Below are 25,572 nucleotides of genomic sequence, written 5' to 3'. Positions count from 1 at the left end.
CTGTATAAGTGTGGTTGTATTGTAGTGAGATATAAGATTGTGGAATGTTTGGCTCCTTACTGGTTTTGGATATGCTAATTCTGATTGAGTGCTCGGAATTGCTACCAGATATGGTTGTATCTGTGATGGTTGCAGGTGAGATTTGTGGTAATTGATTGAGAATCCTAGATTATGAAGGATGTCTATGGCATATTGAGTATGTTGTTGACAAATTTGAATTGTACTGGCTTTTATGAGCCAGTTGTCTAGATATGGGAAGACATGTATGTGTTGTCTTCTGAGGAATGCTGCAACGACTGCAAAGTATTTGGTGAACACCCTTGATGCTGTTGTTACCACGTTTGGTAGCACTTTGAATTGGTAGTGCTTTCCTGCTATGACATATCTTAGATATTTTCGATGTGCTGGATGTATTAGAATGTGAACATAAGCATCCTTGAGGTCTAATGCGGTCATGTAATCTTGTGGTAGGGGAATGATGCCTTGTAGAGTGACCATATGAAAGTGTTCTGAAAGGATGTATAGATTGAAGGGTCTGAAATCTAAAATTGGTCTTAGAGTACCATCTTTCTTTGGTATGAGGAAGTATTGTGAATATACTCTGGATCCCTGTTGGGCTATAGGCACTATCTCAATGGCTCCTTTGAGTAGTAGTGATTTTACCTCCTGTTTTAATAAAGTGAGATGTTCCTGAGTAAGTCTGTGTGAACAAGGGGGAATGTTTGGTGGAATAGAGAGGAGTGCTAGGCAATAGCCCTGTTGGATAATTTATCAAACCCATAAATCTGTGGTGATGTTGTACCATTGTGAGTAAAGAATTGTCAGTTTTCCTCCCACAGGAGATCTATGCTGTGTGGGGATTTGTAAGAAGTCACTGTTTTACTGAGGTGGCGAAACCTCTGGGAGCGGTTGATTTATCTCTTCCGCTATAACCAGATCCTTTATAAGAGCTTCTGAATGAACCTCTGTTACAGAAGTGTGGCCCTTGTTTTTGTTGCAAGGTGGATGGTTCTGTGGTTGATGGTTTGAAACCACCCCTAAATTGTGGCCTACGGAAAGTGCTTCTAGGTGGTGTGGTATATAATGCACCTGTAGCTTTAGCTGTCTCACAGTCCTTTTTAAGCTTTATCTATTGGGGTATCAACCTCCTGCCCACATAGATGTTTATCGAAGGGTATGTTTAATACTTCTTGCTGTATCTCTGGCCTAAATCCTGAAGCTCTTAGCCACGCATCCCTCCTAATGATTATGGTGGTGTTCACTCCCCTTGCAGCTGTATCAGCTGCATCAGCAGCACATCTAATTGCATTATTAGAAATAGCCTGTCCTTCTGCCACTATTTGTTGCCCCTTTTTTGATGTTCTGGTGGAAGGTATTGTAACAAGTTTTCGATCTGGTCCCAAAGGGCCCTATCATACCTTACAAGGAGTGCTTGTGTATTTGCAATCCTCCAGTGGTTGGCAGCTTGAGTAGCAACTCTTTTACCTGCTGCATCAAATGTTCGACTTTCTTTGTCTAGAGCAGGAGCATTTTCTGTAGACCAGCTATTGGCTTGTTTTACTGCTGCACTTACCACTATAGAATCAGGTGGTAATTGTGCTTTAATAAAAAACTAGATCGAAGGGTGCAGGTTGATTTTTTTTTTTTTTTTTTTTTTTTAAATCAACCCTGGGTGTAATGATACTTGCTTTTACAGGCTCTTTAAAAATGTCTTCAGCATGTCTAAGCATGCCTGGAAGCATAGGGAGACATTGGTACTCTCTGTGAGTAGATATTAAAGTGTTAAACAAAAAATAATCCTCATAGGATGTGTATGTAACTGTACGTTATGATACGCAGCTGCCCTGGCTATAACTTGATTACAAGCAGTGGTATCTTCAGTGGGAGATGGCCTCGCTGGGTATAAGTCTGGGTCATTGGGGAGAATGGGATCTGTGTCATAAATATCCCATGGGTCTACATCTTCTTGAGGATCAGTTAAGTCATCCCTATGTGGTGATGTAGATTAGGTCTGTGGAGGTGGAGGCGTAGGTGAAGGTGGTGGTGGAAGAATGAGAATGTGGTGGTGAATATTGAGGTTGTTGCGTTGCCTTTTGTTTCTCCTTCTGTTTAAGGACTTTGAAAGGTGGAGGCCCAGCGTCTAAAGTCTCTTGAAAAGTCAGTTTTCTTTTTATTGTTGAGGAGAGGCTATGATCCTTCCTGTTTCATTGTGTACATTAATTTTTCACTGTTTAGCGTCCATAACCTCTAAAATAGGTTGTATCTCCAATGACTCCTCAATAGCTGGAGAATGATCACTACTGACATCTTTCGATTCTGAAGGTTTGGATACATAAGGCTCAGACTGAAAATTTCAGTTCCGGAAGTCCTGTTAATTTTTTGGGCTACGATGTGTGAAAGTCGGATTTTGAGCTTGGTACTGAAACAGAAGTGGCAGTCTGTGTAGCAAATGTAAAATGCACTTTGGTCTTTTGTTTCGGTGTTGAACCCGAGGGTTGGTCAACCAAAAGGTATTTTTCGGGTCTGACCATGGCCCGAAGGCAGTGGAGGACCGAAGACTGATGCAAGAGTCTTTTTAAATGTCTTTGTTTGATGTGACGGGGCTGGTTTACTTACGTACTGCGCGGGTAACGGCTACACGCTGTCTTACTTCTTCTTGCACATGTTCTTCTCCAAAGATGTTGGGTATGTGTTTTGATAACTTAACAAGCTCTTTGGTCCCAAAGAGTCTTTTTGGATCGAAACGATCTACAAGTGTTGCAGGTCCCTTCTCTGTGTTCTGGAGACAGGCACAGATTGCACACCAAATGCTGATCGGTGTAGGGAAATTTTGAGTGACATTGAGTACAGAAACGAAACTGAGTACGTTCCATCAGCCAAACACTGTTAGACTACAATGTGTCGAAGTAGGCCCAAAAAGGGCGAGGTCTCCCCTAAAACGACCCTGACGATTACAATCGGATTGAGTATAACAGTGGGAAATTGTAATCAAAACTATACCAATGTTTATAGAAAGTAGAAGTTCAGAAGATACCGAACTGCGATGTCCCGGAGAGAGATGAAACACATCCGAACCCGACGGTGGAAAGAAAACAAAGGTCTCGATGCCCATTAGCAGTATTACCGAGAGGAGGAGTCGCTCGATCCTGTGACTCAAAAACCTTCTTCAAAGAAAAACAACTGTTAACACTCCGAGCCCAACACTAGACGTGGAATTATGCAATGCATGTGTATCTACAGCTACACATACCCTTGAATATCAAGTTATCAAAGAAACATTCTATATCATACGGTAAGGTCACTTCACTGAATCTTCCCTTTAATAGTTTAGCCTCAGAGTATGGGCCACTACTGACTTAATGCTTTCCCTATCCTAACTATGCTAACAGACGTTTACTTCAGAATACCTGCTCAGAAGGTGAGAGAGAATCCAAAGCACAGCTCCAGACAACTGCTTAAGTTTCATATCCGTAACATTTTACCAGCCCACCAATGTCTTTCAGTGGCTGCCTACAGTTACACTAATCATCTTTAATGCGGTCTGCCATCCACTGTACTGGACACTTCCGCCTTCAAGATAAATGGCTTTTTTTATTCTACCAACCTAGGTTCCTACATTCTAGACTGACCCGCTACTTGACCTTCTCTTCCTTCAGAAAGTATTGCACTGGTGGAGGGTCTTTCTCAGTCCAGGTTGCCGAGCAATGTACCTCAAAACCTGCTTGAATTTGAATAACTGACAGCCTCCTTGAATCTTCGAAAGTCTTATAACCTATTTAAAATTCCAAACACATGAGAAACTATTAGTAACACAGTGGGTCATACTCAATTTCAAAACCATTGCTATACTTATATCTTCCAGAACCACCTCATGCATAATAACACCTACAAGTTCAATGCATGTTTTTGATACTCACAATCTACGCCCAAAGATTCATAATAAGAGGTTCCCACACTTCCAATCATGTTCAATCATGCTCACCAAAAGGGTGGCCTTGATGGCTGATAAGTGTGCAAAACGCTCCAGTAATTATCAGTGGTATGAAGCAACATACAAACTCTGCATATCAATACAACACAGTAAGCTCTTCTTTATCTGCCAATGGACAGGGAGTTGGAGGTGAAAGAGAGCCATTGCATCTGAAAAAGTTCAATCTAAAATCCCTTTTAACTTTTTTTTCCCCAGAAAGAAGCAGTACCTACAAAATGTATGCACATGTGCCCATTATGCAACAGTACAAAGGTTAGCAAAGGGACTCGCCTCTCAAAAAAGATTAGCTAGTATTCTTCTGAATCTTCAGCCTATTCTGGAGTGTATTACTACCTGGTCTGCAGGGGGTGCTTACTTTCCTTTGCCTCCCCACCTCTTCCTTCTTGTCTCCAGAGTCCTCTGGCATAAATAAAGTCAACACACAACCATACATCTATTCCAAAGCCAGGACTCATGACAATATAAACAATGCAAACACATCTTGTTTGCCTCTCCCCAACAGGTATGGGTGTCAGTGTAATTTACGCAAGGTCCTGTCTGAGGTCAAAAAACAGAAGTCTAAAGGTTTCACTTCTGTGGGCTACAACTGTGTTACAGAATCCCTTCTCAAACAGGAACTGGCAGTAGTTAGACAAAACACTGCTAGAGCTTAAAGAATTTAGATCCTTCCCAACACTCCTGACTAAGGCGGGGGCCTTTACACCACAGTACTGAACTTGCATTTGGCTGCTTACATAGTTTTGAAGCATCTGTGTTGTTTAATTAAGTGGACTAGTGCGCATGCTGCATCAATGCTTTTAATAAGACCACTTCAGAGGAAGCAAATGTTTCCATTTCTCCCAGAAATGCCTCTTTTGCAACTGCATGATTTTTCTTGTGCCACAAGTTGCACTTTTTTAAGACAGCGTGTCACATGCATATTCCAACACACCTGATTTCCTGGCATATCAAAGTCCTCCCTTTTCTACTGAAATGTTTGAAAGCCTCCCTTTTGTCCCAGTTGTCAATTGTTCAATTCCTTTTTATAATGCTTTTATTTCTTTTTTTCTTTTTTTTTTTTACAATCCAAAGACCTTTAACACAGTTAAAGTTAGCTTCCAGCCCTTTCCTCATTTGCCTTCTAATGACTTTTTTAAGGAATTTCACACGTTTCTCCCTGCTTTCTCCAATATGCCAGAGTGGGACCTCTGTTTGGTCTTAATGTTTGCTACCATCAAACCTTTACACCCCTGTACTTTGATGCTCCTAACCATCAAAAAAATGTATTTCTTATTGTCTTCACATTCTGTGTGTCGCTTCAACAAGCTTCCGGCTGGCTAGTCCAGCCTCTGTAAACATAAACCTTTCTTCCTGACGAGTTCTTAGGATTTGAGCTTCCTTTGGATGGAGAAGTGTGGCACAATGGTTAAAGCAGTAGACCCTGATGCAGAGATCTGGCCCGGGACCAGGGTTCAATTCCCACCTCGGCGGGTCTTGGGCTCAATTCCCTTGGACCAGATAATTCTCGCCTCAGCGCCTAATCTAATTAATGAGTCCCACTCTGTAACTCTGGGCAATAGCTTGCTTAATCTCCACAATGGCCCTGACAGTGCTTGGATGCCTGGCTTCACCCTGGGGGTTGCCCAGGAGTGGGTGCCTCACAGGGAAAAGCCAGGAAGGGTTCCACAGCGGTATGCGTACAGCGCCTTGAGACCCTAACGGGTGAGTAGTGCGCTATACAAGTGCAAAATTTACAAATTTTTATTTATTTCTTGCGAACATAGTGTCACTTTTCCACACTGGCTAGTCCACCCATGCCACATTATTTTGCCCTCTGCAGTGATCCAAAAAGGAGGAGTTAATGCACCAGATGAACGAATGGCATTTCCCTTATAGTTTATTTGATAGGATCTAAGCACACAGAACATTTAATCAACTCTTTGTTAGGCTCGCTGATGGGAAGAAAGCAAAGGCAGCCTAAAACACTTTTGCCTGCTTGGCCAATAAGGACCTCCTAGCGTAATTCCCTTCCTTAGACCCAGCTCCTTGGAGAGGGCATTGCTTTGCTACAGATTCAAAGGGGAAGGAGACTTTGGTTAAAAATATCTATCAGAAGAATAAGTTACTTACTTTGGTAACACTGTTTCTGATGGATACTCAGTAACTCTAACCATTGATTTCTCACTGCCTACACGTCTTCCCATTCAGAAAAAGTGGACTCTCAGTAATTTTAATAATAAGGTCCTAAGCTATTTTTTGCATTCTGCTGGTACGATCTTAATCTAATCAACCACGCTCCTTGTTTGAGGGCTTGAAAAGGAGCAAGAGACAACTGATGTCAGCATGCAGGAGTGGCAACTATATGGGATCCATGCTGTCATATCCGACGGTAGAAGTTATAATGGAGACTGATGGTGCCATCTACCAGAATGCAAGAGCAATTGAAAGAATTTCTGTAAAAAAAGAGTTACTGAATGTAATTTCTTCATCGAGCTTTCCTCCAACGTATGTGGAAACCATTCTTTCTCATAAAAGTTAAACAAGAAGAATTTAGTTCCAGTTTGGTGATCTCTAGTCTGGTGCACTTGACATATGCGGAGAGTAACAATTTGTTATTATTAGCAGAATAATGCCCATATCTCTGCACTCCCTAAATATATTTAGCTTCAAACTACTTAGGAGATGCTTGTTAATTTGCATTCATGATTTACTGTGTTTAGCTTTACATTTAAGATCCTTGTTCTGCAAGCTTTTTTTTGTTCACCTGAAATCCTTGGACGACAATTCTTTGGAAGATGCAGATGTCACAAAAGAAAAAGATTTAGAAAAACATACCCATATCAAATAACGTAAAGGACTGAAATTTCTGTAGTGGCCCAGTACTTCTGCAATACCAATTATACAAATCCAGTTCTTGAAAAAATTAAGATTACCACTGTGCACTGCAATTGAAGACAAAGCCCGTTTTACAATGTGCACGTTACTTTGTATAGGTCACCATTTTGAATCTTCACTGAGACAAAGGGCCTGATTTATAAAGGGCCTTTCTGCCAAATTGGCGATGGAGTGCCATTTCTGCCAGCCTGAAGGTTTGCCCGTCTGGTTTGAGTAAGGTGAACCTTTACTGTACACACGGCAGAGATTACTCCTTCTCCACCGCCTACACACACTCCCAATGGCCGGACGAAGTAAGGGCTGTCGGGGTTTAGCCATGTGTCTGCCCGCTGTATTTAGATCAGACAGACACATGGCCCTTTTTAACTGCCAGGCACCATCATGAAAAACATGGCCGTAAAGGGCAATACAAACTTTTAAATTACCCCAACGCCATGGGAGAATGCAGCCATGGTGAGGAGGTCACTGTTCTATTTACTTTTAAAAATAAAATCCTGCTTTGGGATTTAAAAAAAAATAAAATTAAATAGAAAAAACGTTTTAAGTTTGATGTACATCTCCATCATGTAGACGGGGCTGTCCATCAAACTTACAATGCAGATTTGTTGTTTAATCTGGGAACTTGAGGAGGATCCCTGAAAGGGATTTAGACACAGCGACTAATAATTATTTTCTCACTTGCACTTTGGAACAAGTTTTAACATAATAAGCCAATCATGCATCTGTAGTGTGAAGTAGTAAACCACCATCAACACCAACACAACCCAAACATTCTCTTGATGCATATGACAAATAACCAAAATGAATGCCAAACAGTCAAGAAAAGTCACATTTAGGGAACACCTATACCTGCACGGAGCTCAACACAATTCCCAATCACTGAATGTGCAACGGCCGGCATGGCCTGTCAGGTGCAACAACTACCTAGCCAGGTTACAAAGGTCTAAACAAATCCCTCAAAATATACTAATTCCTACAATATGAAACCTGTAGCTCGCCACGCTCAACATCCAGTGAGCATCAGGTATTCTCAAAAATATACTGATGTTAGACTTTAGTCAAATAATGTCCCTACACACTCATTTGGTCCCACATGCGGGTCTTACCGCAGTTACTATTTTGCATTCAGACAGCCAATTCACCTGTATTGGTACAGGACACCTCTGCCACAACAGCAGAGGATTATCCACCTCATATAGCCATCATCAATTGTTGCAGAGCTATCCAAACCCCTAGCACCACCATGCAGTCACCAGGAGCAAGACCAAAGCCACCTCAATGTGGAAAAATATCAACGGCTCCAATTCTACTGTATCTGTCCATTAATATGGAATTGGTGTCACAAACATTAGTTCTGCAATCACATTTCCAGTGCGTAAGAAATGTGAGTTTCAACCATCATGTCAGTAATATTTGAAGGGCTTAATATGCAAGAATGTTATGGTTTACTTGGTGTTCTTACTCAGAGGTGACACTGCAGGAAGTGGGATGGACCAGCCACCCCTAACTGGAGGCCAGAACGATGCCAGCTGCGGTGGGATCATGACTGCCTGACGTGTTCTAGATGGTCAAGTTAACGGTAGTCATTCAGAACATTCCTTAAAATCATTCTGATTCACTAACAGGATTGATTAAAATTAAAAAACAATAGCAGATTAAGCTTCCAAGACACAGACAAAGCAGCTGGGGAAAATCTGAGGTCTTCATCAAACCTGGAAGATCTATCCTAGAAAACCTAACTACTAACTATCCAACTCACTGGCCACCCGACCCTATTCAGCAAACCAAAGTTGTCAACTATACCAGCTAACAACTGTGGCTCAACAATGAACTGGCTAAACTTAAAAGTGTGACTTGTCAACCAGAAGAACAGTGGCTAAAAGCACTATTTGAAGAAAATAAAGCCCAGTGCAAGAAGCAATGGTGAGCTATCACAAAGTCATAAAGAAGCCATTGACCTACTTTATATAGTACCAACCTAAATAGCATTAATTATCACCATATTCAGGATTTCCCAAACTTGGATGACATGACAAATATATAACTTGAGCGAATCCACAAAAGGATACCATAACAAGAAAGAGAAAAAACACAAATCACAGAAGCCTAGAGACCATCACATTCAACAATGTTCCGTCTCCACATTTTGCTAGTACCACACCATATCTGCAGGCCCCCATCCAAACAGGTGCAAGGGAACAATCAATTTATACAAAGGTAATTTGGGTATCGAACACAAATGCACCTATCAGACCATGGGTATTGTTACAATAATACTGTACTCTTGAGGTGCAAGGATTAACAGGAGTCCATCACGACAACCCTGAATAGGAACCATTACAGACCATTCTCCTGAACAATTGTAGAGTAACTGATCAACACTATCAGAAACATATATTTCAAATATTATTAACAGTGTATCAATTCCATAAGAGAATACGTGAGCCCATGACACGATTTAGAATCTTCCTCTTTATTTTCTCAGCAGGAACTTCATCAACATTCTTTCTTTGCAGCGTTTTATCAAAGCATTTCGTTCATTATGACCCTCAGGCCTTTGATTATCATGCTTCAATTACTTTTCAGTTTTTTTGTTTTTTTTAAACAGTCCCTATATTAAAGAATCATAAATGTTCCTGCATTTCCCAGAGTGAATGATAACAATATCGCTGTCCAAACAAACTTTTCCAGTTGGATCAATCACGATAAATTCAGATTTTGTAATCATCCATGCCATGCACGCAATCAGCATTCAAGAGAAGAGGATATCAACACTAGCACTTAGGATCAAACCATAAACTTGACTGTTATTGCTACCTGGATGCCAACCTGAAAAGTACAAGCTTGATAACTATCAAGGTTCAGGGCCTTGAGAGAAACTAAAACTACATTATGTGAGATCCGAGAGGTGTTTCTCACCACACTAGACAAAGATCAGAAAATCATTCTAAATTCTACAACTTCCCTGAGGCATAAGGCACATTTGACAATACAATACTAAGGAAAAAGCTCCAGGAGTGGATAAGGATAACAGGTAAGGCTCTTAAAAGGATATAGACCTCCCCCCCCCAAAAAAAAAATCCCATTATCCAGGAGTGTCAGTGGAGTGCTACAACGGCTGTCTTTCTCACTCTTCATGTTCAACATATACAGGAGCCCCACAGACATTGAGCTTATAACACATTGAAGCACACGTCCAAGTGCACATCACTAATGCCCAACTCTAAGCAGATTTGGAGAAGAAGGATGTGAAAAAGTCTATAAATACCTCAAGCAAGCATATGCTGGATCCACAAAGGCTTTCTGTTCCTGAATTGAACCAAGACTAATATCCTATGCCTCAAACGGCAAGACAATATAAAATACAGTTAGAGAAAATACAGAACAGCAGTGCAACAGAAGGAATGCAAGTCAGAGAAAACACTGCTTGACTACATGCTGTGTCATACAATCCCTATAATCTCAATCGGAGAATGGTAACTGGAAAAACAGACATGCTTCCAAAGTCTAACTTTATCTGTAACAAACACAGACATAATGCACGTGTTGAGCAGAGACTGCTCACTTACACTACAGCCTAAACCTCACTTTTTAAGAAATGGGCCTTTGGTCTTGAGATACACAGTCAGTAATATAATGAGGACTGATTTAGATAAATAGGAACATTTTGTAAATAATGCACAGCCCGCTATGCACAAAAGGATTCCACAAAAGATCATGTCCATACTGTAGTTTTAGCTATATTTTTGCACAAATTGTTTTGTCCTTTAGCCTGTCTCATTCCACCTAAGGAATTAGCAATCTACGTAGGCAGTGGGTGGTATTACGTTATCAAAGATCAGCAAATTAGTTGGTTATTTTTTTAATGATTCCTCTCCGCCACGCAACCTGTGGTCACCTCTCCTCCAACAGTCTGTGGTACAATAAGTGGCCTTTCCTTTAAGGTAAAGGAACAGCACCTCACTTAAGTATCCCAACCTTCCTGGACTGTGTGTATTCACCCTGGATTCTTCCACAGCAAGCACAAATACTACCATCAAGGTAAGGGGCTGGTTGCTTGATGAAACAAAGGAGTTTCTTGCTTGCTTTTTCCACTTACCCAACTATTTTCGGCTGCTGTGATACGAGCTGGTTGCAGTACTTCAGGATTAATATTACTTGGTCTGTTTTGCAGATGACGGACTCTTGCTCTGAGAGCAGCTCCATCTTCCTCATCATATCTGTGATTGTATTGTCTCAGAAAACGATCTGCATCGCCGCGACCTCCATCCTGTATCTGGTTTTCTCGGGCATCTATTCTTGGTTCCCTTCTTCTTTCCTCTAACAGGAGTGGCTCTCTCTCCTGACCTTGTAAGCGTCGTATATGAGCAATCTGGATAACGGTTTTACCTGCACCATAGCAGAAACTCTGAAAACATACACATTTTCATTGAATATACATTATAAAGTGTTACAATTGTTAGATACTGCTGACATAATAAAAGATTTAGACATTCTGATAAATGAACGCACTGAATGGCAATGACACTCTTGCAACAGCCCATGCACCTTTGTCATATTTCCATCTGCCGTACTCATATTTACTGATGACATTTTAGCAAGCGTTATATAGAAATATGTGTGTAACAACAAGGATCATTGGAAAGAAAACAGGGTAATTAGCAATTGTAGAAAGGGAGCATGGTCAAAGTCAGCTATAAATAAAGTAAAACTGTATAAATTGAGGTCTCTCTCTGTTTTTCTCTCTAGCATAAAGAGAGATGAGATCAAGAGTGTACATGATGAATTCAAGAGGACCTATTAAAAATATGGAAGGCATAATAAAAAGCAAACTAACATGCTCATTACCTTAATCAAAATCAACAATCTACTCCACAGAAATAGTTTTACCCAAAGGGCTCTTACAATGAATCCAGGCTATGAGAAACATTGGCAGATGGAATGGCAAAGATTGCTTATATATTTGTGTTGTTAACCCTAGTTCAAATACTGAAAGCTGGTTTTCCCTAAAGAATGTTTCATAGCTTCTCCACCTCATAACCATAAATCAAGGAACACGCACAGGAGTGCACAGTAGTGCCCAATTCGTCCCCACAGTCAAAGACTCATGGTTCAGAAAGAATGGCGAGGTTATGTTTAGCACAAAAATAGCCATTAGTCATTGAGGGATATATGAAAGAAAATGTCCCACATTGACTCCTACAACTACCACAAGGAATACAGACCATCAAAGACAAGCCATGGGGCAGTAGCATTTTGAACAGACAACTCAATTGCTCCCAATTTAACCATCAGGTTCCTGCCTGTTGAATCATCATGGAAAGTATCTCACTTTAAGCCAAAAAAGTACCAACCATTCAGACATTCAAGTAATGACAACCAAAGTCTTAAACAGTGAAGCTGAGAGGTGCCAAAGAGACAAATTGTACTTCTTTTTTCTCGTATCAAAGTATTAGGGCTGTCCCATAGAATGCATCTGCTCCATAAGTAGTCCAAAAACAAAAGCATTGAGTAACAAAAATTGTCTTTGAATCTTGAAAATGTGATCTATTCTCTTCGAGGAACAACGAGTTGTGTGCGACATTATTTATATAGATGAAAAAGTTACTTACCTTTGGTAATGATCTTTCTGGTGGGTACTTATCTATCTGCATATTCCTTAGCTGTTGAATATCCCCAGACTTTCAATAGCTCTCAGTTACTAGTAGAGGATAGGTTCATGGGTCCATTATGGTGCCTGAAGAGATGTCCTGATGTCAGTGGAGCCGTATAGCGCCTACCTCAGTGCTCTGACTTTCAAGGCAGAGGTACGGTAGTGCAACAATCCAAATTGGAACCTTTCTGGATGTAGTCTATGATCATCCTTCAGAATATGGAGGCAGGTGGGATCGGTGAGAATTCTGTAAGTAGACAGAGTATCAGTAGAAAGATTGTTACTCAAGTTAAGCAACTTTTTCTTATGATGGTGACTTCTACCTGCAGATTCCTCACATACTGAACAGATTTCAAGGCGGTAATGTCCCCCAAATGGTGAGTCTGGGGAAAAGGTTAAATAAGGAAGTCCTGGAGGACTACACATGTTAAATGGCCATGCCTTCTCACCTGGGAACCCAACTAATTATGCTTAGCGAAAGTGTGAAAGAAAGCCCATGTTGCCAAATGGGGAATGTCAGGGATGGGAACCGGATGTTGAACATGTTGGTCTGGTGATATGAGCAGAATTACCTCCAGGACTTCCGTTTTGCGAAAGCCTAACACATCTTTATGTAGAGTTTATTAGCCAGCTGGACTTAGTCATCTTCTTAACTTTCTTGCTACTCTCATACCCCGCAAAGAGCTGGTCATCAGACCTGATCTTTTTAGTGCAGTCAATGTAAAAACTGACCGCTCTCCTGCGGTCCAGCCTTTGAGGTCTCTCCTCCTCCTTCCTGCATGAGGGGGAGAGCAGAAGGCATGAAGGGTAACAGACTGCCATGTATACAAAGGTTTTAAAGCATCAATTTGTCCTGGAAGAAGCAAGAAAAAGGAGGGCAACCGCTCAGTGCTTGCAACTCACCAACATGCCTTGCTGAGGTAATGGCCGGAAGAAAAGCGGTCTGACAGCTGTGAAGGGGCTCAAAGTGGTACACATCAAAAAGGTTAGAACAAGCTTTAAATCTCATTGGGGCATCACAGAAGGATTTGGAGGAAACATGAATAAGTCCCTTCAGAAATCTGATCATAATGAGAGACAAACAAGGATAGTTGTCTGGAAAGCAAAAAAAAGCTGACATGGTGGCAGTTTATCCATTGATGGTGCACATAGCACAGCCTTGCTAAGCCAGCGATCGAGCAAAACGAGGAACCTCAAACAACTGGTGCATCAAAGAATCAACACTGTGATGTGCACACCAGGCAACCAATCTGCTCCACATTCCAGAGGAAGATCACCTGGAGCCAGTCCAAGAAAATCTTCCTCTGAACTTGCGTAATCGAAGATGTGGGAGGAAACTAGCAGTGAATTGGAAAATTGCACTTCAACTGCGTCCCATTAGGCCCCCACAAAGGATACTGAAGAGCACAGAACCTTGGCAAATTCACCCCTCCTGGCTTGCCCTTCGTAGTCAGCTTGCTGCTCCTGCCATCCTCCCACCTGAATTAAGTTATTGTGGGCATCCCCCTGCCCTCTTCCTCCTGCCCGCCATGGTCTGTTGTGCCCCTGCCCCATGCCATCCTGTCTCCTGTGTTATATACCAAAAGTGATGGGTGGGATGTTTGAGTTAACCTCAGCCACTGGTAATTAACAGGTCTACATCCCAGTCCATCATTTTTTGCCCCCAAAGCTACCCTCCGATTAGACCGAGCCATATGCAAATCAGCCTTGATCCTGCTGTAACAAACAGTCCAGACCCAACTGCCAAGCCAGGTCCTTAGACCCAGTCATAAGCAAGTTAGCATTAATTATGCTGCAACAGAAAGAGTGCTGCCCAAACTCCCAAACCAGGTCCTCCCTGAACCGGAACACAAGCAATCCAAGGCTGGTTTTGCTTTAGTTTGGACTCATCAATTGGGTGCAGCTTTGTTCTAGGGGCACATTGGTCACACTTACAGCGTTGCACAGAAGTATACAAAAAATGACAGGTGGGAGGCCTGAATGAATCTGACACTGGTAATTACTTGGGACAGAGTCCCAGTTCATTGTCCTTTTGCCCACAATACCGCCTCAGATTAGACAAAGTTGTAAGCAAATCAGCCTTGAGCGAATAAAAAAGTTCCCAGAAGAGGTCATCTGAATTCATCTTGTAGCTCTAGGAATGATTTATTATACTCTCCTTGAAGGAGATCTCAAATATACACATTCACAATTTCACTCCCTTGCTAGACATTAATTACTTCTGTCGATTGGATGGCGTTGCCTGGTTAGCTTACAATGATGTTAAAACATGGCAGCAAACATTTTCTCACTATCCCACTGGTTTTGACCATATTTATGAGCACCAAGGTGGACGTCTGTTCTTTAATTATTTTGCTATCCATATTTTTAGACCACTATAAGTTAAGCAGCCTATGTGAAACTTGAAATTGGTAAATGCTTTACTAAAACTGAAATCCTAAAAGCAAAGGCGGCTCTCTCCGGCACAGCAGGAGATCCGATACCACAATATTCACTACACTGAGGAAATTTGGCCCATAATGCTTTGAGAGCATTCTTTTACAAAACATTATTGCTCATAACTCAGCCTGTGGTGGTTCTAGGACAATGGGACCACCACCAAACCGTTCACAACGTGCTCTTTCTCTCCACACCATATTTGGGTATCAGCACTAGGTTAGTGGGAACCTGTTAGACCTGGCAGCTCTTAGTGAGGTTTCCCTCTTAACTGTTTTGCTTCTGATCTCCTGTTTTTGGATCCTGTGTTGCAATTTGTTTTTGCTGGTTGTGATACTCTGGCACTTTACCACTGCTAACCAGTGCTAAAGTGCAAGTGCTTTCTGTCTAAATGATATTGGTAATTAGTTTTCCAAGATTGCCACATATGATTTCTGGTAAGTCTGTAGTAAAGCGCACTATGGGTGCAACGGCCTGTAAATCAAATGCTACTACTGGGCCTGCAACATGGATTGTGCCATCCACATGAGTAGCCATGAAACATGTCTCACGTCAGTCATTGAGGTGTCTGTGTGTTTAGTTTTGCACTGCAAATTCGATCAGGCAATTATACCCACTTGCCAGGCCCAAACCTTCCCTTTTACTACATGTAAGACACCCCTAAGGTAGGCCCTTAGGCAGGGTGCACTGTATGTTAAAGATAGGACATGTACTCTGGTGTTTTACATGTCCTGATAGTGAAATACTGCCAAATTTGTTTTTCACTATTGCAAGGCCTATATCTCCCATAGGTTAAAATGTGGATTGCCTTTAAATATCTTTTAAGTGCAGTTTCCCATTGGGAGCAGATTGAGATCTGGAGTTGGGGGTTTCTGTACTCACAATTTAAAAATACATCTTTTGGTGAAGTTGGTTTTAGATTGTCTGTTTGAAAATGGCACTTTTAGAAAGTGGGCATTTTCTTGCATAACCATTCTGTGCCTCTGTCTGGCTGCTGAACACATGTCTGGGTCAGACTGACAGTTGGGCTGTTTGTGAATTCACTCTAGACAGTGACACATAGGGAGCTGAGGTGTGTCCTGTATATACTGATGAGTTTTCCTGAACTGGAGTGGGAGGGAGAAGCAGACACCTGCACTTGAAAGGCCTGTGTCTGCTCTCACATAATACAGTCTCCAACCCCTTGGTGTGTGTCTGGGGCAGGGTAAGAAAGAAGCAGGGTCTTGTGCACTACAAATACTTTCCTTTGAAGTTTGCCTACTTCAAAGGCAGAAATTAGTATATGTAGTGGACCCAAAACTCCAGAATTTCAGATTACTTCTGGATCAAGAGGAACCTCTGCCAAGGAGAAAAGCTTGATAATTGAGCAGGACTTGTCACTCTGCCTGTTGCTTTGCTGTGTTGGCCTGCTGCTTCTGCTTGAAGAGGGAAAGGACTGGACTTTGCTTTCTGAAGTCCTGCTTGTAAATTTTCTCCAAGGGCTTAGACTGAGCTTGCCTCCTGTCCTGAAGTCTCAGGGACATCAAAGACTTCATTTGTCAGTGCCTGGGTCCTTCCGCTGAGAGTCCTGACCTGCTAAGTGGTGCCAAATCCAGTCCCTGGGCTTTTAGAAAATCCACACACTGCTGTGTGCGCATCAGAAAAATCAATGTTGCGCCTGTCCCACGGCTCTAAATTCAGTGCAGCACCTACCTCGCGGCTGGAGAATCGACGCAGCACCTGTTATCAACGCGGGTCCTTCGCACAGCGCATCAGAATTCTCCATGCAGCAACCCTGGGCATCATACTCTTCCACATCACCACACAGACCTGAGGTTGCTTGTCTGGAAATCAACGCATCCCTTCCCTGCGAGTTAACAATCGATGCACAGCCTCATTTGAGAGTAAGGAATCGACGCATTGCTTGCTTTTCTAATGCACACTCGCCCACGCAGCTTTAATTTTGATGCATTCCAGGTACTTTGTGCCAAAACAGCACATCCATTGATTTCTGTGGATTAAGACTTTTTTACTTTAAAAATTCATATCTTTGCTTGTGTATGTTGAATTTTTGTCGTTTTGGTCTTAGAGAAATATTGGCTATTTTTTTTTTTAACCCGGTGTGGAGTTCTTTTGTGGTGTTTTCACTGTGTTACTGTGTGTGTTTGTACAAATACTTTACACATTGACTCTGAGATAAGCCTGACTGCTTGTGCCAAGCTACCACAGAGGTGATCAGGGGTTATTTGAGTTGTGTATCTCCCTTACCCGGAGTAGAGTGAGGGTCCCTACTTGAACAGGGTGTAAACTGACTGCCAACTAGAGACCCCATTTCTAACAGGGCCCCAAAATAATAACCCTTCCCATCATTCAGTGTCTAGCATTTCTCAGGGATAGAACTTTTGTTTTACAGCTGAGAGTAGGTTATGTTTTAAGGGCCTTTGTCATAGTTTGGACTCTTGCTCTGGGCAAGACTGCTGCTTCAAGGATGACAGCACTTTGTTTGTAGGCGAATATGCCTATCCTACAACAAGTTGCAACCGTAGTCCCAACCCTTCGGGCTCACTAGCAGTACCTCACCAATAACCCGAACAGTTGAAGGAGATTTGTGGCTGCCTTTACGCATGGATTCAGAAGTATGACATCTCAGGGAGTGTCGTGGTTAAACAGAGATAACCCCTTTCTCACAGATACATCATGTCTCAACCAAACACAGGCAATAACAAAGATGCAGTAAATCGCATGATCACATGGGCTGCAATGATTAGGATAATGAACAGTGCAAGAGATAACACTGTAAAGACTAGAGTCATGATTATGCAATAGCATGGAAAGACAAAGGGTAAAATATGTCCTAGTACCCTAGCATAATAGGCCTAACCTTCTACCTAGAGGAGAGCTGGGTATGTTAAGTCTAATCTGCCAATGCCATGTCCCAGGAAGGTGCCCCCAACCCTCGTTATCTTGGAATGAGATCTCGAGCTCAGACTCCATAGGAACACGAAGTCCGGGTCAGCGTCAAGGCGACGTGCAGCATCGATAGCAGCAATAGTATCTGGTCGGAATCCCTCTGATTATCTGTCTAAAGTGTGATGTATTTATACAGATGTACTTGGACCCCTGATTTAGGTTGTTCCCAAACAATAGATAACACAGCATGCTTTGGACAGTAATTCCTAATGTGAACACCTACAGTTTGTTTGTCTTTGTTGCATGAGTTGACGCCTTAGCGCAGTGGCACAGATAACAAAAAGCTAAACAAAATGGCCTAACTATAAACAAGGCATAGTTGGAAGAATTAAATAAATACATGGGCTAAAACAGAGCAAGCTAAGTAGGTTAAAAGTCACTAGGTGACATGGGTACGAGTCTGCAAGCCAAAGGCTAAGCTAACTCCCGTTATCCTATTAAAACAAACTAGGATTCACTACACCTGCTTTGTAACTTCACTGCTATAGTCCTATTAATATGTGTAATAAATGTATTATGACCTCTAGGGGCTCAATATATGGTTGTACTGCATTACTTTCTGCCATTTATTTTGTGTGGTTATGTCCTCTGGGGGCTAATTATACAGTTACATGACCATGTTTCTTACACATGCTATTTTCATTGTGGGGTCTTCTAAGGGCTGTTCTAAGCATTAGTCATATCAACATATTAAAATATTTGTGGCACGAAAACTTGTCCCATAATGCTTTGCAGGGCATTACTTTTACAAAACATTTTTGCTCATAACTCACTCTGTGGTGATCCTAGGACAATGGGACCCCCTTCAAAACATTGACCACAATGTGCTCTTTCTGTCTACGCCATCTCTGAGTCCCCACACTATGTTAGTGGGAACTACAAAATAATAACCCTTACCACCATTCATTACCTTTTTAAGCTTTCTCATGGCTGGAACTTTTGTTTTGCAGCTGGAAGAAGTTATGTTTTATGGGCCTTGTGTGTTATATCATTGTACTAGTTATGCTAGCCTTGAAAATATGTAATGCACTATGCCCTCTAGGGGCTAAATACATAGTTATACTGCATTACTTTCTCCCATTCTTTTTTATGTGGTTGTGCTCTCTAAAGGAAGACTGCATGGTTGCATAACCATGTTTCTTCCAAATGCTATTTTTATTCTGGTGTTCTCTAGGGGCTGTTCTGAGCATTGCAGTCAACATACTAAAATATTTGTGGCACAAAAACTCACCCCATAATGCTTTGCAGGGCATCACTTTGACAAAACATTTTGCTCATAATTCAGCCTGTGGTTGTCCTAGGGCAATGGGACCACCTTCAAAACGTTCTGTCTACATCATCTCTGGGTCCCCGCACTTGGTTAGTGGGGACCCCAGAATAAATAACCCCTCCTCTCATTCACTGTTTTTAAAGCTTTCTCATGGATACAACTTTTGTTTTATAGCTGGGAAAAGTTTTGTTTTAAAGGGCTTGTTTGTAATATTGCAGTAGGCATGCTAGCCTTACAAATGCCCTCTAGGGGCTAAGTATATGGTTACACTGTTATCCCCTCTTGGGGCTAACAATATGGTTACATAACCATGTTTCTTATAAATGGTATATTTGTTATGCTGCTCTCTAGGGGCTGATTTGAGCATTACAGTCTTATTTCTAATAAAGGTTTATATGTTTTAATAATCTCTCTTTATTACAATTATGACCATAATTCAGGCAAACTTAACATCCTTATTACACTATGACTGTTTGAACACTCTTGATATGTTGGGTGACCCTTCTGGTTTATTTCTGTCATTACTCCTCAGTGGCTGTCTTGTGTCTTTGTTTGCGGACTTGTGTTAGCCAGCCAGCCATCAACTATGATGGTGGGGTGGTGAAAGTGGTATTCTATTAGAATTGGTATGGCAGATTTAAATTAAAATGCTAAATGGCAACATTTTCACTTTTTTTGCTGCAGATAGAGGAAGAAGGTAAATAGAAGTGCTTTGGTTATGTGCCGGGCCACTGGAATTATATGGCAGGAAAAGACGAAATTATGAAGCAGGGTTGTCCAAGTTATGTGGCAAGAGAAGTCCAGTTATGAATTTACAAAGCCAATAGCTCTAACTCAAGAAAATGCGGGACCTATTGCATTGCAAATGCTTGTTTGTGTGTGGAGTGAGCTTGTGGAGTTACAGGTAGCAATCGCTTCGCTTTTTGGTAGCAAGTATGAATATATTTTAAGGTCCATCTAGCAATTCCAGTGTTAGAGATAGGGAAACCCTTTTGTGGTTTTGAAAAAACATGAAAAAAGTAGCAATTTAAAATATGGTTTTGTTGTCTCTATGTAGTACATTAATGCTCCTTTAACAGAGGGTGTGTAGAGTTGTTTCTGCTACTATATCTGGTTTAGGAAAGAATATTTATAGATCAACTGTTTGATTTGCATGGAACACGAAAAACTACTCTAGGGTGGAATGTAGGGTCTTTTCTAAGTACTGATTTATCTGGATAGACTTGAAAGAAAGGTCCCCCTAGGGTGAGAGACTGAAGCTTCCTTGTTCTCCTAAGAGATGTGATAGCTACTAAGAATGCTACTTTCCATGTGAAGAACTATAAATCATAAGAATGTAGTAGTTTAAAAGGTAGACCCATGAGTCTGGTGAGAATAATACTGAGGTTCCAGACTGATGCTAGTGGGATGGAGCGTGGAATTACTCTTTTTAGTCTTTTCATAAATGCTTTGATTGCTGGAATTTTGAAAAGCAACATATGTTGTCTGTTTTGCATGTAGTATGCAGCACATGCTGCTAAGTGTACTCTTATGGAAGTATGTGCCAGGCCTACTTTGTGTAAATTAAATAGATAATGTATAAGGTCTTGCACTGTTGGAGAAAGTGGTTGGATTTGTTTGGCTAGGTAGTAATGGACAAACCTCTACCATTTGGCTGTGTAGCAGGTTCATGTGGTTGGCCTGCAAGCTTGTTTTAGAATGGTCATGGGCTCCTATGGTAGACTGAGGTATTCAAATTCTAAGACTTTAGGAGTGAGATCACTAGATCCAGCTGCTTGGGATTTGGATGTATGACATTTCCCTGCTCCTGAGTCAGAAGACATGGCCAACGTGGCAGTTTCCCGTGTGGCACAAACAATAGTTGTAGTAGGGTTGTGAACCATGCATGTCACGTTCATGTTGAGGATATTATGATTAGAGTGAGGGATGTCTGTGTAAGATTCTAAACCATGTAAGGAATGAGTGAGAGAGGGAGATTAGTATAAGCAGATATTCCTGACCAGCTGATCAACAGGGCATTGCCTTTGGATTGTGGGTGAGGAAACCTGGAGGTGAAGCTTTGGCATTTTGTGTTCTGTTGTGTTGCGAAGAGGTCTATCTCTGGGGTTGCACACTGCTGGAAATATGAGCAGTATTGTGTCACTCTTCCACTCGTGTACTTGCTGATGTATTCTGCTGAGCATATCTGCAAAGTCGTTGTCCATCCCGGAAGGTATTCTGCTAGGAGGTAGATTCAGTGATGTATGGCCCAGTGCCATATCTGCTCCGCTATGTGTCAGAGCTGTATGGAGTGTGTGCCTCCTTGTTTTTTAATGTAATACATTGCAGTAATGTTGTTGGTAAGGACTAGAACTACTTTGTGGTGAAGATGTGAGCTAACTGTATCACAAGAAGCTCTAGATGATTGGTGTGTAAGTGTTTCGGAGTTGGAGGCCACATACTGTGAGGTCCTTCATATGGGCCCCTAACCCAGTAGCGATGCATCTGTTGTAATGGTTATTTGCTGGACTGGGGGTTTGAAAGGCAGGCACTGGAATAGATTGTTGCTTTTCCACCACTGCAGAGAGCGATGGGTCACTGGCCCTACCAACACTAGATGTTGTAGATGCCCCTTCACTTGAGACAGCATTGAAGAGTGTGTATGTGCAGCCTTGCGAGTGGCATTAGGAAAAACAGGATGCTATCATTCCAAGAAAAATGATCACTGTTTTGACTGTAACTTGACAATGTTGGTGAGAAAGAGGCAACACTAAATGAAACATTTGAAACTCATGCAGGACTGGGATAAGCTTTTGCTGCAATAGAATCTAGAGTTGCACCGAAGAACGGCTGCATTTGTAACGGATGAAGGTGACATTTTGTTGTACTGAGTGTGAAACCTATTTGTGTAGAAGGTTGATTACATTTTGAGTGTCCTGCAGATGTTGTTTGCATGCACTCTTGATCAGCCAGTCATCTAGATATGGGAACACAAGTGTGCTCTCCCCCACCCATTCTGAAATGAGCTGCTACTACAGCAAGCCATTTTGTGAACACTCTTGGTACAGTAGTTACTCAGAATGGCAAAACCTTGAACTGGTAATGTTGGTCGCTTACTTGAACTTGGAGGTAGCAGCAATGGACTGGATGTATTGGAATGTGGAAGTAGGCGTCTTTAAGGTCAATGGCTGTCGTGAAATCTCCTTGCTGTAGCAATGGTATTACTACTTGGAATGCTACGATATGAAAATGATCTGACAGGGTGTAGTTGAGTGGCCAGAGGTCTAGTATAGGCCTAAAAGTTACATTCTGTTTTTGGAATGAGGAAGTATAGAGAGTACAGCCCAAGCCCTTGATGTTGTTTTGGGACCTGGTCTATGGCCCCTTTATGAAACAGAGCTTGGATCTCCTCTTGTAGAAGTGATGGGTGTTCAGTTGACATAGTTTGTGTATGTGGTGGAATAGTGGGTGGGGTAGCTGTGAATTCTAGACAGTACCCATCTTTTATGTTGAAACGGACCCACTGATAAGTGGTAATTTCTCCACAGTCTTTGTGGTAGTGCTCCAGCCGTCCCCCTACAGGTGTTAACCCGTTAAATGCGGGCGTCGGCCACTGGCCGACGCCCACACACCCTCCCTGGTGCGGGTCACGACCAGTGGCCGACACCAGGAAGGGCATTAATAAATCCTCGGGTGCGTCGCACCCGAGGATTTATTTTTTATTTTTTCCCCCCCCCGGGAGACACGGAAGCTACCGTGTCTCCCCCCGCCCCCCACCCGCCCCTTTGTGACGTCAGCGCGCCGCGAGGCGCGCTGACGTTGCAAAGGTGTTTTCCCCATGAAAGCAGGAAGCAGCCTTGCGGCCGCTTCCTGCTTTCATGGGGAAAACGGCCTTTTTCACGTTCGGGAAGGCCTCGTAAGAAAGGGGAGAGTCTCCCCTTTCTTACGAGGCCTTCCTGAAAGTGTTTCCTGGCCCCCGATCGCAGCACAGCTGCGATCGGGGGCCAGGAAACACTTTCAGGAAGGCCTCGTAAGAAAGGGGAGACACTCCCCTTTCTTACGAGGCCTTCCTGAAAGTGTTTCCTGGCCCCCGGTCGCAGCTGTGCTGCGATCGGGGGCCAGGAAACACTTTCAGGTTTCCTGGCTCCCCCGATCGCAGCACAGCTGCGATCGGGGGGGTCAGGAAACATTTTGAAAAGGCCTCGTAAGAAAGGGGAGACTCTCCCCTTTCTTACGAGGCCTTCTGAAACTGTTTCTGGCCCCCGATCGCAGCTGTGCTGCGATCGGGGGCCAGAAACAGTTTCAGAAGGCCTCGTAAGAAAGGGGAGAGTCTCCCCTTTCTTATGAGGCCTTCTGAAACGGTTTCCTGGCCCCCGATCGCAGCATAGCTGCGATCGGGGGCCAGGAAACCCCACTAGACACCAGGGATTTCACTTTTGGGGGGCAGCCCCCCCCCCGGAAAACGGGCCGCCCCCACCCGGATAATTTTCCTAAAAAAATAAAAAGGTAGGTGCCCCCTGGGGAGGGGGGGCGGCGCGATCGCGCCCCCCCCCCCCCCCCCCCCCCAGGGGATTTAAAAAAAAAAAAAAAAATGAAATGACAGGGGGTCGCCCGTGGGCAGGGTGACCCCCTGTGGGGGCAATTTTTTTTTTAGATGTTGTAGGGTTTCCCTGGGGGCCATTTTGGCGGGTCACGACCAGTGGCCGACACCAGGAAGGGCATTAATAAATCCTCGGGTGCGTCGCACCCGAGGATTTATTTTTTATTTTTTCCCCCCCCCCGGGAGACACGGAAGCTACCGTGTCTCCCCCCGCCCCCCACCCGCCCCTTTGTGACGTCAGCGCGCCGCGAGGCGCGCTGACGTTGCAAAGGTGTTTTCCCCATGAAAGCAGGAAGCAGCCTTGCGGCCGCTTCCTGCTTTCATGGGGAAAACGGCCTTTTTCACGTTCGGGAAGGCCTCGTAAGAAAGGGGAGAGTCTCCCCTTTCTTACGAGGCCTTCCTGAAAGTGTTTCCTGGCCCCCGATCGCAGCACAGCTGCGATCGGGGGGGTCAGGAAACATTTTGAAAAGGCCTCGTAAGAAAGGGGAGACTCTCCCCTTTCTTACGAGGCCTTCTGAAACTGTTTCTGGCCCCCGATCGCAGCTGTGCTGCGATCGGGGGCCAGAAACAGTTTCAGAAGGCCTCGTAAGAAAGGGGAGAGTCTCCCCTTTCTTATGAGGCCTTCTGAAACGGTTTCCTGGCCCCCGATCGCAGCATAGCTGCGATCGGGGGCCAGGAAACCCCACTAGACACCAGGGATTTCACTTTTGGGGGGCAGCCCCCCCCCGGAAAACGGGCCGCCCCCACCCGGATAATTTTCCTAAAAAAATAAAAAGGTAGGTGCCCCCTGGGGAGGGGGGGCGGCGCGATCGCGCCCCCCCCCCCCCCCCCAGGGGATTTTTTTTTTTTTTTTAAAAAAAATAAAATAAAAAATAAAATGAAATGACAGGGGGTCGCCCGTGGGCAGGGTGACCCCCTGTGGGGGCAATTTTTTTTTTAGATGTTGTAGGGTTTCCCTGGGGGCCATTTTGGCCCCCAAGGAAACCATACAACAACTAAAAAAAAATATATGTATATATCTATATATATATATCTATGTAGATAGATATATCTAGGTACATGGATATATCTATAGATATATCTATGTAGATATATATTTATATATATATATATATAGGTAGATCTGTATCAAAGAGATTTATAAAGCGCGCTACTCACCTGTGAGGGTCTCAAGGCGCTGGGGGGGGGACGGGGGGAGGGAAAGGGGCTAGGAGGTTCACTGTTCAAAAAGCCAGGTTTTGAGGCCCTTCCTGAAAAGAAGTAGGTTTTGGGTCTTGCGAATGTGGGTTGTGAGTGCGTTCCATGTTTTGGGTGCAATGTAGGAGAAGGATCTGCCCCGGTGGTGGTGTGTTTGATGCGGGGGTCAGAGGCGAGAGAGAGGTCAGCTGAACGGACGTTTCGTGTGGGGGTGTGGAAGGTGACTCTCGTTGAGGTAGGCAGGGCCTGTGTTGTGGAGTGATTTGTGTGTGAGGATGAGGATCTTGAAGGTGATCCTTTTGTCAATGGGGAGCCAGTGGAGGGATTTGAGGTGTGGAGAGATGTGTTCGTGTCGGTGGAGGTCGAGGATGAGTCGTGCTGCTGAGTTCTGGATGCGTATAGTTTGCACTTGAGTTTTAGAGTGGTGCCGGCGTAGAGGGCGTTTCTGTAATCAAGCCTGCTGCTGATGAGTGCGTGAGTGACAGTTTTTCTGGTCTCTGTGGAGATCCATTTGAATGTTTTTCAGTATACGGAGTTTGTTGAAGCATGAGGAGGTAAGAGCGTTGATTTGATGGGTCATAGAGAGGGAGGAGTCTAGGATGATGCTGAGGTTGCGTGCGTAG

General features: G+C 43.2%; 1 protein-coding gene across 7 annotated transcripts in view; it reads right to left on the bottom strand.

Annotated features, from left to right (window-relative positions):
• The window catches only part of CLCC1 (chloride channel CLIC like 1), a 190,529-nt gene that overhangs the window by 11,179 nt on the left and 153,778 nt on the right, over positions 1-25,572 (bottom strand). For all 7 annotated transcript variants that reach the window (XM_069232390.1, XM_069232391.1, XM_069232394.1 and 4 more), the window contains exon 10: positions 10,965-11,273. In XM_069232390.1, the coding sequence (XP_069088491.1) occupies positions 10,965-11,273 (309 nt within the window). The remainder of the gene's footprint in view (positions 1-10,964; positions 11,274-25,572) is intronic.

Source organism: Pleurodeles waltl, chromosome 4_2 (genome assembly GCF_031143425.1).
Source record: "Pleurodeles waltl isolate 20211129_DDA chromosome 4_2, aPleWal1.hap1.20221129, whole genome shotgun sequence".
Lineage (NCBI taxonomy): Eukaryota > Metazoa > Chordata > Amphibia > Caudata > Salamandridae > Pleurodeles > Pleurodeles waltl.
Note: the sequence above shows the minus strand (reverse complement) of the source record. Positions and strands in the feature narration are given on the sequence as shown.